General features: G+C 55.7%; 1 protein-coding gene across 2 annotated transcripts; it reads right to left on the bottom strand.

The window, feature by feature from the left end:
* Positions 1-3,289: 3,289 nt before the first annotated feature.
* LOC117639573 (luciferin sulfotransferase-like) lies at positions 3,290-13,872 on the bottom strand. Of its 2 annotated transcripts, XM_034375393.1 has the most exons (6): positions 13,767-13,872; positions 6,159-6,377; positions 5,628-5,727; positions 4,929-5,076; positions 4,384-4,599; positions 3,290-3,968 (listed from the first exon to the last, which is right to left on the bottom strand). In XM_034375393.1, exons 2-6 carry the CDS (start codon positions 6,361-6,363, stop codon positions 3,684-3,686), a joined length of 954 nt encoding a protein of 317 aa, XP_034231284.1. In that variant the 5' UTR covers positions 6,364-6,377; positions 13,767-13,872; the 3' UTR covers positions 3,290-3,683. The 2 variants fall into 2 exon arrangements, with proteins under 2 accessions (XP_034231284.1, XP_034231278.1); XM_034375387.1 differs by lacking the exon at positions 13,767-13,872 and having other exon boundaries at positions 6,159-6,378.
* Positions 13,873-14,339: the final 467 nt, after the last annotated feature.

Below are 14,339 nucleotides of genomic sequence, written 5' to 3'. Positions count from 1 at the left end.
TTTGAGTGTGCACAGTTCATACATAATCTAAACTATTTTGGTCAATTTTACTGTTTTCATATTGAACTTTTATTTTGATAGATGGCATTGGAGGCAAGAGAATCTATCACTTGGCACGGAGCGGTGGAAAATCACTATAGCAATACGCACGCCCGTTGAGCGTGACGAGGGGCGACAGGTCGGGCCGGCGATAGTCATCTCTGGCGATGATGTTGCTGATAAAGACGGGGCGAAGGCGGCGTTTGGCAGATATATACACTCTGTTGCCCCCACCCTCACTCCATTCCCAGTCAACATTTCGTACTACGCGGTACCTCCATTGGAGGTGCACTCACAGATATCGTATCATCCCCTTTAGTAGCACTGGTGAGGTACTGTTTGCCCAAAAAGGGTAGTCTGCTGGCTGTCCTCGACATCATCCATCTGTGGTACGGGCCTGGTACAACCCCGTACTACCATTCCGTACCTCGGCCGGACCACCACTGGACTAGCGGTCGGCCCATGCGAATTCTACAATATTTTAACGCCAGGGTGAAGAACTTCACTTGTAAAGGGTGTCAAAGGACCCGAAGAGGCAGATACCTCGATTCAAAAATTGGTTGGAGGATACGTCTGACCATGGCAGACGTCACTCCGACTCGTTGGGACAAGTCTGCTGTACCTAATGAAACTGCGACCCGTAGCATGCAGCGAGAGGAACTATTCAATTGTCGATTGCTCCTCTAGTAGTTTAGATACCGCCGTAATTTTTACAGCGGTACATCGCACTCATCTTAGCACTTCAGTTTCCATCTATTCAGAACTTTTAGTACCCTACCTTTTGGCTAGAAGAACCTTTTAATCGTAACATGTGACTAAAGCGACACTAGCGCCATCTAGAGGACAATACTGAGAGTGCAATCCGCCATCTAGTCCTGACCGACCGTCGTCCCTGGTACTGTCGTGGTACAACGGTAGTCCCGATTCGTACCTTGCAATGCACGCCTACTGCCACCTTCCTACAGGTAATAAGCAACCAGAAATCACTGTGCGTGTAATTAGTACCGGTGTGTCACGCAAGGACATTCCATTTTAAACTAAAAATTTTTTCAAAAAATTGAAAATTTCCTCAGGAAATTAAATGAAATTCACTGACGATTTTATATATATTTTACAATGGAATTCGCCAACGTCACGCCCAGCGGCAGTAATTTGTCGCATTTCTGGTTGCATTTAACCTGTACAAACGCGACAAGTATACACGGATATATGCATGGTCCGGATTCGGACTACCTCTGTACTATGGAGGGACTAGTGAGTGCGACCAGTAGGACCAAGATGGCGGAGTAGCGTTTCCCGCACTTTTCACGTACCAGACCGTAGTACACCACTACTCCAGCTGACATCAGATATGGACATACAAAACGGACTTCGCATGGAGGTCAGAGGGAGGTACAGTCAGGGACCTCGTACTAGCAATGTCGACTGGGTTCTTCCCTCCCCTCCCCCTGCCGGGGGAGAAAGCAGCAAGGGATGAATCGAATCATCACGGGCACGGCTTCTGTTATCTACTCGTCCCACAACGCCGCTCCTCGCCGCTTCGAGGTCAACGCCAACACGTGTCCCAGCGCGCCACGTGGCCTTACCAGGGCGGATCCAGAGATAAGCTCAGGGGGTAAATGTCGTAAAAGAAACCTACCTACAATAGCAAGGTGCGACTTCTTCCGTGCTGCTTCACATCGAAGGAGCCTTTGACGTCAACCCACCAGGTCCCTGATTCTCCCGGAACCTTTCTTACTACGGCATCCAAGCCAACGGCTGCATCATTTAACGCAACGCCTTCCAAAATCCTATAGCTACAAGCTGAAAAAAAGGGTGATTGTCAAAATCTGTGCCGCTTTAATGCCGTCTAGTATGAATTCCCTGTTATACAAGTGACTTCCACCCTGTATCCCCGTCTCCCTTTTAAAATTTTCCAGCTCTCTGAATGCCCAAGGCGTGAATAGAGTGACCCGGCCGGCCCTTGGTACTTTTGTGTGTCCGGCAGGGTGCCAGACCTGCTGGCAGCCCGCGGCGCTCGCGCAAACGCTTATCTCCCTCCCGCTCGTTTTTGTCGCTGTGGCAATGTGGCTGTTTATTAGCTGTGGCCTCTGAAATTCGAATAAAGACCCTCACCACTCGTCTCTCATAGTATTACTATTTTCCTCTGTCCGTCTCGGCACCGTCTCGAAACCGTGCCTTCCCCGCCTGGTAGGGGCTGTTGTCTCTTTTCCTCTTTTTCTCTCATTTTGAATCTGGGACACTTTCTTCATTCCTGAGCCGCGGCGGAGAGAGGGAAATATAAGCCCGACGAAAAGGTAGTAGAATTAATTTGCGATTCGTTGCGACCCTGGATCGCCGTCGATGCTCGTCTCAGTGACAAGCTGCTCGCCTCGAACACAATTATTCGAAATAATTTTTCGTTGTGGCGATGGCGATGCAGACTTGCAGGGACGCTGCTGCTCGCTCGGAAAATTAAAGCGTGAGCCGTCTATGCTCTTAGTTTCTACTTTATTTTTCTTTAATAAGAGAGAGCGCCCGGTGCGTGCCGGCGGGCGCACGGGCCCTCAAAGGAAGCGACGACGCGAAACTCGCGCTCGGCACACCAGGTGGAAGCCGGTAGTCTGGCACTAGTGCTGCACTGAATCACTTCACTTGCACCACTGAACCCAGTGCGCGCACAGTCGGCATAAAGAGACGAGCAGCAGGCATCAGTGATTGGGTGCCCCCTGAGTGCTGTTCGGGGAACATGCGACGCACTGGCCTTTCATGTTTTATTGACTGCGCACTGAGTGCAGTTCGTGGGAAACTCCGCACACATGCAGCCGCTGCGACTCCAGTTCATCGGAATAGAAGTCGTGATCGTATGCGATGGCGGCGCGCTCTAAGCAGAGTAACAGTGACTGGCGTGGCCGCGCGGCGGGCCGGCGTGTCGGGGCGCCCAGAATCGGATTACTTAGAGCAAGCCGGCCCGGGCGGCTCCCATTGAACAGCAGACTGATTCCGAGAGTTGTTCTCAATGCTCTGTCTCTCTCACACCTGTAGCAGACGCCCCATGAGTGCAAGAGAGAGAAAAACCGGTGTAAAGGACGCTCGGGCGACTCGGAGGAAAGAGCGAAACGCAAGGCCCAAGTTGGGGCAAAGGGCGAGCCAAGCAGGGCGTGGGCCAGAGCCAGAGGGCGTGGAACTTTTACTGTCGGGGGCGTCATTGTGGTGCGAGTCGATGGCAATGTTCCGACCCGAGGCACGCCGGAGGCACGAGCAAACACAATGGGTTTCACCGCACGCGAGTCGCGCGCGGAGGATGTATTTAGACACTTTGACATCAAGTAGAAATGTACAAAAATATAAGTTGCAGGTTTGAGCACGGACATGCACAAAGTTTCGGAGCTTTACGTTCCGCAACCAAAACCCTTGTGCAGTTTCGTCTTTGCACAAACAACCGATTTCTTGCATGGTCCCTATGGCTATAGATCACAGCAGGGCTAAAGAATAACACATTTTCGCTTTGGTTACGACGCGGTCCTCGTCTGGGGAGTACCAGTGGTAGGTGCAATTCCCGATCTTTCACTTTCCCTTCATGATTGTACTTCATTGGCAAAGATGGGTGACTGCTGTCACACACTCTCTCTTGCTGTGCTTGGCAGTTTGGCGCAGTGGGCAGTTCACTGGACGAAGTGCGGGTACTCCTTGCCCTGAAGACTGTCGGCGCACCAGCGGCCCATCCGCGCCACCTGCTCCTCGCTCAGCCGCTTCTTCCAGCCGCCCGCCTCGCCCTGCCGGATGAAGGAGTCTTCCTTGGTCTTGGGCTTGATGAAGTCCTGCAGGTTCACGGACGGGTTGTTCTTCATGGACGCGAAGCTCAGGTGCTCCAGGACGGCGTCCTCCTTGTCCGCCGGGATCTCCACGCCGAGGAAGCTGGCCGTGCGCCGTAGCACGGATCGCAGGTCCTGAAAAAAAAAGATTGCTGGTAAACTAAACCGCAATTTAGATTTAGGCATACAGCTTGAAGACCTGCACCAGTTTTAAAGCGTACAACTACGCTTCAAAGCAGTTCCCCCAATGAATTCACACAGGATCAAAGGAGCGCCCGGGAAGTACACTCCACAAAAAGCACTACGTCACGCCCAAGTTTTACCAGTGGGAATTGTCAAGAAGGGAGAGCGCCCGCCGACGTGAGAGTAGGCAAACCAGCGTGCAGTGGTGTTTGGCGGACGAGTCTATCCGACAGGCGCTCAAGGCTTGACTTGAGAGACAAGACCACAACTGTCTGTTTGCCGGTTCGGCCTGATAACTGCCATGCATGCACTGCACATGACAGAACTGGTCGGTCCACCAATCCGACCGTAAGGGAAAAGCTCTTGCCTTCTTCATCTCCTCGAAGGTGATGAAGAGGAAGTTGTCTCTGTCGCGAAGCTCCCAGAACTCGAGGACGTGCTTCCAGAACGGGGCAAAGAGCACCTCGTCGGCCAGCAGCGCCTCGAAGAAGTCGTCCATGTCGCCGTCGTACGAGTTGATCATGCGGTAGTGGTGGTAGTAGGAGACGAAGGCGTCGCGCGGGTCTCTCGTCACGTAAATGAGCTGCGGACATAGAAAACAATGGAAAAACTTGTTCTGTCAAAAACATTTTGCAAAAGAAAATCAGAATTGGTAACTCTACAGCTGTTTTTTTTTTTTCGAGACGATATAATGTTTTAGGTTGATTCTGCCTCCATGGACAGTCCGAGGTCACAAGGTCCTTGCGAAAAATGAAGCGTGAGGCAACTGCCTACAGCATGAGCATGTTTCGTCGGCCAAAGCATGGTATCGGTCGACTTTCCTCGACATGCTCCCCCATTAACTGTTGCCAAGGTCCTTCTCCGCGTTGTGTGCGGGCGTTATTACTGTTGGCTTCTTTCTGGCCGCCTCACCTTGGGGTTGACCTTGAACAGGTCCTTGGGCAGTAGCTCCAGCGGCAAGTGGCTCTTGATGAAGCGCGGCTGGTCCCTGGGCAAGCCCTCGATGATCTCCACGGTGTTGACGTCGGGCTCTCCCTCCGGCATGCCGAGGGCCGTGAACCTGGCGCAGGATTAAAGGGATCAGCAGTGTGGCTGCAGAGCGCGGCAGAGCCTGCGCGGCGCGGAGGCCGGACCAGCCTCATTCCAGGGATAGGTGATTGAGTGCCCGCCTGCCCGGTGGGGTGGTCAGGCGGACGGACCGCCGGGCGAGCCGCGCCGGGCTCCAGGCCAATGGGCCGTTTCTTCATTTATTTTGCTTTTAGCGGCGTTTGCGTTTAGCGACGTTTCTGACAGGTGGGGGAGGGGAAGGAAAGGGGAGGGGTTCTGATTGCTTGGCTGCTCACCCCTTCACGTCGTGTGCCCGGCCCGTTCCTTCTTTTTGTTTGTCATGAGTCTGTTTGACGTCCCCGCGGTCGCTCACGTGGAGCACACGGCCCGCACGGGGTGCCGCCGGCTCAGGAATTTAATCAGCCCAGCTGAGACGGAATACTGGGGCTCGGCTCGGGCGAGGCCGGCCACTTTGAATCCGAGTTCTCAGAAGCGGGGAGTGCTGTCTATATTTACCCCTCGGCCTCTGCTTCTAAATTCCGACGGCAAACATTGTTGACTCACTCGAGAAAGGGGAAGCGGAAGTACAGCGGCGTGTCCCTGGCGGCGGCCGTGTCACATTCATTCCCGAGCAGCCACACCATCTCCTGCGTCCACGTCGTGCCTGCGGGAAAAAAAATGGTCCACGTAACAGGAAACACCCTCGGACCACCCTGCATAAGCAACTAGAACACTGTTAATGTGGTGTCATTCCACGGATGATAAAGTAAAGTGTAGTTCGATTCAACATGCCACTACGCTTGATGACCTTACGCCCCTCTTGAAACATACAAGTGCGCTTCAAAGCAGTTGCCCCCGCCCTCTTTGCATTAAGATAGGATGAAAGGAGTTCTTGCACCCTTCCAGAAGGGCATGCGGACTTTACGCTTTACAAAAGGCGCTATGTTACGCCGAACCAGTGTTCATTATGTCACATTCGTTTGACTGTTGATCCATTTCCGAACGAGTGTGACATCATATTCAGACGAAACTGACAAACATTGAACCGACGTCAAATTCGGTTGAATTACAAAGAATGAAAAACTTGCTACGCACCGCATTTGGGGAAGGACAGCACCCAGACGTCGTCGGGCCGCACCTCCATGTTGCGGATGTCGTCGCGGTACTTGAGGAAGTTCTTGGAGAGGGCCCAGGCGCCCTGGCCGACCGCCACCCCCGCGGGGGGCATCATGTCGGAGCCGCACTGCGCGGCCACCTTCTTGCCGGCGCTGCCGAGCTCCCTGGTGTCGTCCGCCCCCATGGTGCTGCCGTGTGCTGCGGGACTTGAAAAGGTTAGGGTTTACAGTGACCAGGGCTTTGGCCTGCTTAGTGGGTCAGAAGACCGGTGGAGGCGGTCGAACCAAACTTGTGACCCCACCGATGGTTTGCTCTCTGAAAGAGGAATCCGTTGGTGGGGTCACGTGCTCGATTCGCGTCTCATTTAGCGACTCTGGAGCTCAAAACACGTCAGGGATTTCGACTGCCTCCACTGGTCTTCTAACCCACATTGACCTGGTGGGGCCACTACAGCGTGCGGTTTCGTGGGAGAGGTAAGTGCCTGCCCCGCCGCACAGCCAGCCACCGTCCCATTTTCGGAACGGTCAACCCCCTCACAGTCCCCGGGGGAGCGGGTGCTGCTAAGCGTCCCGGAAACACGCATTACTTATTAACATTTTTTCGGGAGCAATTAGCGCCACGTTTTCCTGGATTGTTGTTTTTCTTCTTGGCACTAAAATATTTGCTCGCGAAAGAAATATTAAAGGAGGTGGACGCCCTCATGGATTTGCGACTTGCGGGGGAGGCACGTGGGCCGTGTCCGACCGTGTCCGACCGCGTCCCTCGGCCCGCAAGGCGCTTAGACCCTCCTCAACACTGCGGCGCCCCAAAGCCTTTACAACCGGTGCAGGACGGACTGCGGGGCGTGGCGGGGCGCTCTCTGGCCGCAGGGCGACTTAGGCACTCTCAAATGCACAGCGCGTGCCCACGAAGAACCGTTAGCAGCATTTCAGCGCGCAAAACAATTTCCGACAGTCATGTCTACAAGTGACTTTTTCATTGCGTTTGCTTGCTGCTTATTTTTATTTTTCGTCAAGCAGAAGGACCCTGCACATTGCTGAGGACGAGCGTGGCGCCTCATCGCCGATCCCTGAGCCGCCCTTGGGCCCTTGGGAGCGGGCACAATTTAATTGGTGGCCTACAGGAAAGCTAAATCCCTGAAAGGGAAGCCAATCAGTCTGCCCAGCAGTCCGCCCGGGCCGGGCAGCCTTGAGGAAGCCGAGCATGTTGCTTTTAATGAGCCAGCGCGCCTTTCCGCCGAGCCGGGAAAAGCCGAAGTGTCGAAGCGCCGCGGAGAGCGCGTCACTTGAGCCAAATTAGCCGCGGCAGCGGAGGCAGCGCGAGGCAGCCGAAGCCAACGGCTGAAGCGGCTGAAAGAGGTGGTAATCGCTGCACGGCGCGCCATGGCCGTGGGCCGCGCGGCCGCGTCAGTATCGTCTGTCCAAATATCCCTCAAAGGCGCTCGCCTTCCTCGCCGCGGCATTTAAAATGCAAATTGGACCGCGCAGGCCGGCCTGGCCGAGTCCGGCTTTCCCTCAGCGCTCGGCCAGCACTTACCTGCCCCAAGCCCTGCACTCTCTGCTTTCGTCGCTCTGTCTCCCTCGCGGTCATGGGGCGTCCGGTAAGGGTGCGAGAGAGACAGAGTGGCGTGTTTGGAATCAACCGGCTTCACAGTGAGCTAGAAGGCTGGTGGACGCGGCCAAAACGATAGTCACTCAATGAGACCTGAACTGAACGTGTGACCCCACCAATGGATTGCTCTCCGAACGAGAAATCCATTAGAGGGGTCACAGGTTCAGTTCGAGTGCTGTTTAGTGACTCTGGAGCACAAAACGCGTCTAGAGTTAGTATGACCGCCGGCGCCGCGCCGGTCTTCTGGCCCACTGTGCGCTGCTGCCACGGCTTTCCAAGCGCACGGTCAGGTCAGCGCCCTTCCACTGAAGGTTCGTTTTTTGACGTGACTGTACACTCGGCCGATTCCGCGGCCCCTAACTGATAGACCGGGGTTTTCCCAGTGTGGGCGCGCGAGCGTCAGCCGCAATCGGCCCCGAGAACGACCGGCCGCTCAACAGCCACACTGCAGTGTGCCCTCGCAGTCAAAATTTTGGTTGTACCTTGATGCCAATTTCAAGGCCCATTTTGTTACCAAACCATGCCGTGAACCATTGAAGAAGACGTCATCAATATGTCATGAAACTTGTCATTACTTTCAAAGTGCTCAAAATGCGTCATTACTATTTTATCATAAATTGACAAGAAATTTTTTACAGTTCGGACACCCATTGGCGGATGCTGCACCGACAAGGAGGACCAGTGCCTAGTGCTGCATGCCCGCTTCCGGCCAGACACTGCAAGTGCAGTGCAGTGCAAGTGCACACGACTTGCCCGGCCTTGACCGCCACAGACCTGTTGGCTGTGGCTCGGCGAGGCTTGGCTCAGCGCCGCCAAGAGAGCAATAAACGCAGCAACAGCGGCGGCGTGGCGCCGCGTGGCGCCGTGTCCGGGTTAATATCCACCACGCCGCCGGCGTTTTTCGGTTTCATTTCCCTTTTCCACACCGCCGCGCCGATATATTAATAAAAATTTCCTGTTATGCCCGCTCCCTCCACCCAGGCCGCGCGCTCGCCGCAAAAATTTGTCGTCTCAAAAAGGCGAAATAGGAAAAAAATAATTACCACTTGAAATTAAGGATAATTTCATTACAAATTGATGACAATGTCATTAAAAAATTGATGACAATTTCATCAAAAATTGATGAGAATATCATCCAAGCTTCCACCCGTACTGCATGCAGGGGCGTGAAAACATTGTCATCCACTGGCTTGTTGACATTGTTGTAGTGAACATTAGCCTTGAAATTGTCATCAACTGACACGCGAAATTTCCACGGTGTGCCGCTCCCTCTGGCGAATGAAAAACGAATATGCAGACACACGCCCGGCGCGGCCCGCGCGGCGCGTGTGTCACCGAAAAACTTGTCCCACAGTGGGCCGCACTGTTTGTTGTGAGTGCCGCGCTCGCCGCGCTGCTGTGCCTGCCTAACGACGGCCTGATGGGACGAACTCGGCGCGCGGCTTTTCCAGGAGGCACACTGTGGATTTGCCAGAAGACCGGCGCCGGCGGCCAAAACTCTAGACGCGTTTTGAGCTCCAGAGTCGCTGAACAGGGCTCGAACCGAGCGTGTGACCCCACCAATCGATTCCTCGTTCGGAGAGCAATCCATTGGTGGCGTCACACGTTCGGTTCGAGTTCCATTTAGCGACTCTGGAGCTCAAAACGCGTCCGGGACTTTGGCCGCCTCCACCGGTCTTCCGGCAAATCCACTGCTGTGCGGAGTTCGGGGAGTCCCTCCGGTAGCGGTGGCCTCGCCGTGCGGCTGTTTGCAGTGATTTCCGAGCAATGAGATAAAAAGATAGCAAGTTCCCTTTATCTGAGTGGCGAATAACGCGCCGTCAGGAAAATTCTGCAGCACTACACAATGCTTTCTCTCCGTCGCGCTCGCTGCCCGGAAGTGAGTGCAAGAGAGACGGGCTCTACTAGCGCTGTGGACAAAGGCGGTCCTTCGCACCGTCTGTTGATACCGGCCGGGCCCTGATCCCATCGGTACGTTTTTTGTTTGCCGCCAGCGTCCCACTGCCCTGAAGACCCTTTATTCCTCTCTCCCTCTCTCTCCGTGATTCGATTCTAAATCACTGATCTAGGTGAAAGAAGAGGCCAGGTAATCCTCGGAGGGCCGGAGGGCGGAAGGGCCGGGCATGACAAAGCCCTCCAGGGCCTCCCATTCTCCGAGCCGCCATTGTAGGGCGCGGCGGCACGACGCCGCGTCGCCTACACTCGTCGCTCTGTCTCTCTCGTACTCATGAGGCGTCCGCTGTAGTTGCGAGAGAGCCAGAGCGACGAAAACGACTCTCGGAATCAGTCTGGCGGCGAACCCTTGCCCGCCCTTGGCGCACCGCAGGCACCGCAGCGCCCACCAGTGGGCCCCACCAAGCCCTGCACGGCACCCCGACGGACGTCCACGCCCTCTGTAGCCTGACTAATGAAGTCTCACCTCGGGCCCAGGGAGCGGAACGCACAGCGGGCCCAGCCAGCACCGGTCACACGTCTAACGACCCGATTCGCAAAGTCGATTCATGGCTCTCTCCATGCTTGCGACCCCTCACCGCCTCTCACTGAGAAAATTTTGGTTGTCACTTGATCCCTTCACACTGTGTCACACTCACTGTCCGCGCGTTGCCTCCGCGTCCGCCGCCGCTGCCACACTGCAAGTCCCGCGGCCTGCAAGGCGCGAAGCGCGGCGAAGCCCCGCGCTGCCGGCGGCGAGGGAGCGCGCGAGATTTGAAGGCTGCGCTGCGCCCGTCACTGTCAGCGGCGCTGTCAGTGCCAGCGTGCCGGCACACTGAGAGTCGTCTCGGTCGCTCTGCCTCTCTCGCACCGATAGGGGACACGCCGTGAGTGCGATAGAGACAGAGTGGCGAAAACGATCTCGGAATCAGTTTGCAGCCGCGGTGTCGCCCGCCCTGTCCACCGGAGCGCAACCCGAGCCGCGGCGCGAAACAGGACGCCGCACAGTGGGCCAGCAGACCGGTGGAGCCGGCCAAAACTCTGGACGCGTTTTGAGCTCCAGGGTCGCTAAATGGGACTCGAACCGAACGTGTAACCCCGCCAATGGATTGCGCTCCGAACGAGGATTCCATTGGTGGGGTCACACGCTCGATTCTAGTCCTGTTCAACGACTCAAAGCTCAAAGCGCGTGTGGAGTCTCGCCCGCTCCACCGGTCTCTGGCTGCGAGCGAGAGGTAGGCAGGCTCGGACTGGCCCCCAAAAGGCCCCGGCGGATAAGACCGCAAAAGGCCCCCGATCATCATTGTTTTTACCCTTCATGACCAACTTTGTGAGGCTACCGCTCCCAAATTAGTTGCGGTCAATAGCCTTCCCGTACAGGACATGAAAGAGAAGGGTATTAAGAATTCTAGGGCGCCGAGGGAGGCCCTTTACGGCAACTAGATTGGACACAGTGGTCACCCAAAGTCAGCAAAATCAGCAAATTTCCGATATTCGACTACTTTTTGACCAACTTGGTTGGAAAATCATTGCGGTCAAAGGCAAAATCGTTGTGGTCAACGTCTTCCCGATGCAGGGCATGAAAGAGTAGGGTCTTAAGAATACAAGGACGCCGAGGGAGGCCTTTTAATGCAACTAGATTGGACACAGTGGCCGGCCAAAGTCAGAACAATCAGCAAATTTCCGAGATTCGACCACTTTTTGACCAACTTTGGTCCCAAAATCGTTGCGGTCAAAGGCAAAATCGTTGTGGTCAACGTCTTCCCGATAAGGGCATGAGAGAGTAGGGTCTTAAGAATACTAGGGCGTCGAGGTAGGCCGTTGGCCGCAACTAGATCGGACGCAGTGGCCGCTCCAATTCAGCGAAAACGGCTACTTTCGGAGGTTCAGTCACTTTTTGACCAACTTTGTGACGTTACTGGTCCCAAACGCGAAGGCCCCGGCAGATTTTTCTGCCTGTCTGCCCTGGCCAGTCCGAGCCTGGAGGTAGGACCCGCACGTCTGCCTCCGGGTCGCTCGGGGTGCTGCAGCGAGGCGCCGGCGGCGGGCTGCGGGTGAATAGGTACGGGACGGGTGCAAGGCTCGGGCTGAGCCACTCTCGACACGTTTCGACAGCGCGCTGCAGCGCGAGCCCCGAAACTTTGGCCGTCGTCACCGCGCTGCGCTGCGCCGCGCTGTCGGCTCACAATGCAGCGGGTAGGCGCGGTCGCCGCTAAAACATTGAACAGTGCGGCGGCGAGGCGGCGGCGTGGCACAACTTTGCGGCGGCCAGTGCAGCGGAGCAGCGAGCGACGCCAACTTTGCCACTTTCAACTTTGGGAGCGGAGAATTGATGGCTCGACAACATTTTGACGGCGGCCAACAAGGCGGGCCGGGCGAGGCGGCGCGGGCGGCGACGAGGTGTACACCACAAATCACGGGCCAGAGGGCGACGACGGCACGGACGGGCCGCTCTGATGGGAAGCGGAAACGCCGTGGGGGAAATGGACCAATTAGGCGCACTTCGCGCACCGCTTTAATTCGCGTTTTGCCTGTTTTTTTTTATAGTGAGTCGCGCCGTGCAGTTTTTTCTTTTTCGGCGGCGACGGCGGTGCTCTTTGTGTGCCCGTCTCCGATAAGCACATCCTAGATAAGGAGCCGGCCTGCCGTCGCGGTCGGAAAAGTGCAGAAAACGTCATCTTTCTTTACTTCTTTCTTTCTTTCTTTACTTCTTTCTTTCTTTCATTCTTTCATTTTTTTCTTTCTTTTATTCATTTATTCTCTTATTTATGAACTTATTTATTTATATATCCTACTTGTTTATTGTGTCACGGAAGCCGACTGCGACGACGGCGTGGTGGGCGGAGACTAAAAGGTGTCCGGGAAACAGCTGAGCACACCAGCACACTGCACTGTACACGCGGCGGATCGTGAGCATTTGCAGGGCCCTGTCACGTACGTGTGTGTGTGTGTGTGTACGCCCGCGGGGGCAGCACCACAGCGCGCGGAAAGTGGGGGGGGGGGGAGAGGGAGGGAAGGGGTCAATTGTGGCTTCCTTTCCCATCAGTCGTCTGACGTCACGGGGCAAGGGGCCCTGCCCGGCCGGGCCCGGCCACCGCCACTGACCCCGAGAACAACAACAACAACAAGATGACTCTGGAACGTCGGGATCGGCCGGAATTGGGCGGTCATCCTTCATTTGCAACAGTTCCATTCTCTGTGTCGGTCTCTGTGTGCTGCACGGTTCGCCGAAACACCGTGTGTGGTTGCTGCGCGTTGCTGCGGCTCGGTGCTGATTCGCCGGCGCGCCGCGTCGGCGTGGCCGTTTTTGTTTTTCAGGGTTTGGCCTTTGCAGCACCGTAAAAAAGAGCAGGGAGATACTGTACTGCGCAAAACAAGCACACTGCAAGTCGTGCCCATCGAATGACGCGGTGACTTCTCGAGGTCGTCATTTTAAACTTTGTGTGCGCGACAGCCGCCCGTGAATGTTCCTCACTATTTTTGACACTGAACACGAGGGAAATATTCTAGCTGTCACTCAACTTTTTTTGTTGGACGTACGTCTTCTTCATCATTATCAATGAAGGTCATTGAACTGCCTATCGACGTCCGCCAGACGCACGTATCAGACCGGACTGCTCGACGGAACGCACTGTAAAAGTTTTTGTCATCACTAGGTGACAATTTCAAGGCTTACAAGGTCGTCAAACTTGCTGATGACATTGTTGTCACGCCCAGGCAATGGGTAAAAAGGAGCATTGGTGAATATGTCAATACATTGTGATGAAAACTGTCATTATTTTCAAGTGATGCAAATAGCATCAATTTCATCAGGTGACAACACATTTTGATTTTCACAGTGCTCTGGCAAGAAAACCGCTCCAGCGCGAAAAATGGGAAAACAGGGACTCAAACACTTGTTGACCTTCCTTCCCTGCGTGACCCGGCCCGACCTTCCCCAGCCTGCGGCTCGCTGCGGCGGCGTCCAGGCCAGTGGGCCAGACCGGCTCCTGAATTCGGAGGCGTGATGTACGGCCTTGCGGTTTTCTCCGACGTATCACTGACCTGGTGAACGCCGAGCGCGAGCCGAAGCGAGCCGAACGCGTCGCCGATGCCGGGCGGTGTGCGACGCGAGCCTCTGTGACAGCAAACGAATGCCCTACCACGTGGCCGCGCGGCCGCGCGAGGAGGAGGGGGCCCCGCCAGTCTAACTAGACCAGGCGGCCTGGCACCCAGCCGAGCCGCGTCCCGCCGCGCCTCAGAGTCGGCTGTCTCTCTCGCTCCGACACGGCACGACCCATGAGTGCGAGAGAGACAGCGCCACTGCGGCGGCCTGCTCCAAGTAAGTGGCGCCGCTTCCCGTGAAAGCAAAGGGTTGACGGGATCCCCGCTCGTTCATTCATCATCGCGAAACTTTGTGGACTCGGCCGGACTGGCCCCGTCCGGCAGACTGATTCCGAGAGCCATCGCTCTGTCTCTCTCGCACCTATACGGGACACTCGTGTGTGTGAGAGAGGCGGAGCGAAGGAACGACTCTCAGTCTGCGGCGACGCTTCGGGCCGAAACGCGGCGGGACGGCGGTGCGCGTCGCCAAACTTAAATGGCCTCGCCAAGTGCGGCGGGCGGCGAGATTAGCGC

This window comes from Thrips palmi, unplaced genomic scaffold, assembly GCF_012932325.1.
Source record: "Thrips palmi isolate BJ-2018 unplaced genomic scaffold, TpBJ-2018v1 HiC_scaffold_1, whole genome shotgun sequence".
NCBI classification, from domain to species: domain Eukaryota; kingdom Metazoa; phylum Arthropoda; class Insecta; order Thysanoptera; family Thripidae; genus Thrips; species Thrips palmi.
This window is presented reverse-complemented; position numbering and strand designations above follow the sequence as displayed.

Coding starts and splice junctions, on each gene's coding strand:
- LOC117639573 (XM_034375393.1), bottom strand. CDS start 6,363: ATGGGGGCGGACGACACCAGGGAGCTCGGCAGCGCCGGCAAGAAGGTG. Junction 5,077..5,627: donor TTCCGCTTCCCCTTTCTCGA/GTGAGTCAACAA, acceptor ATCCTGCGCCAG/GTTCACGGCCCTCGGCATGC. Junction 3,969..4,383: donor CCTTCGAGGAGATGAAGAAG/GCAAGAGCTTTT, acceptor TTTTTTTTTCAG/GACCTGCGATCCGTGCTACG.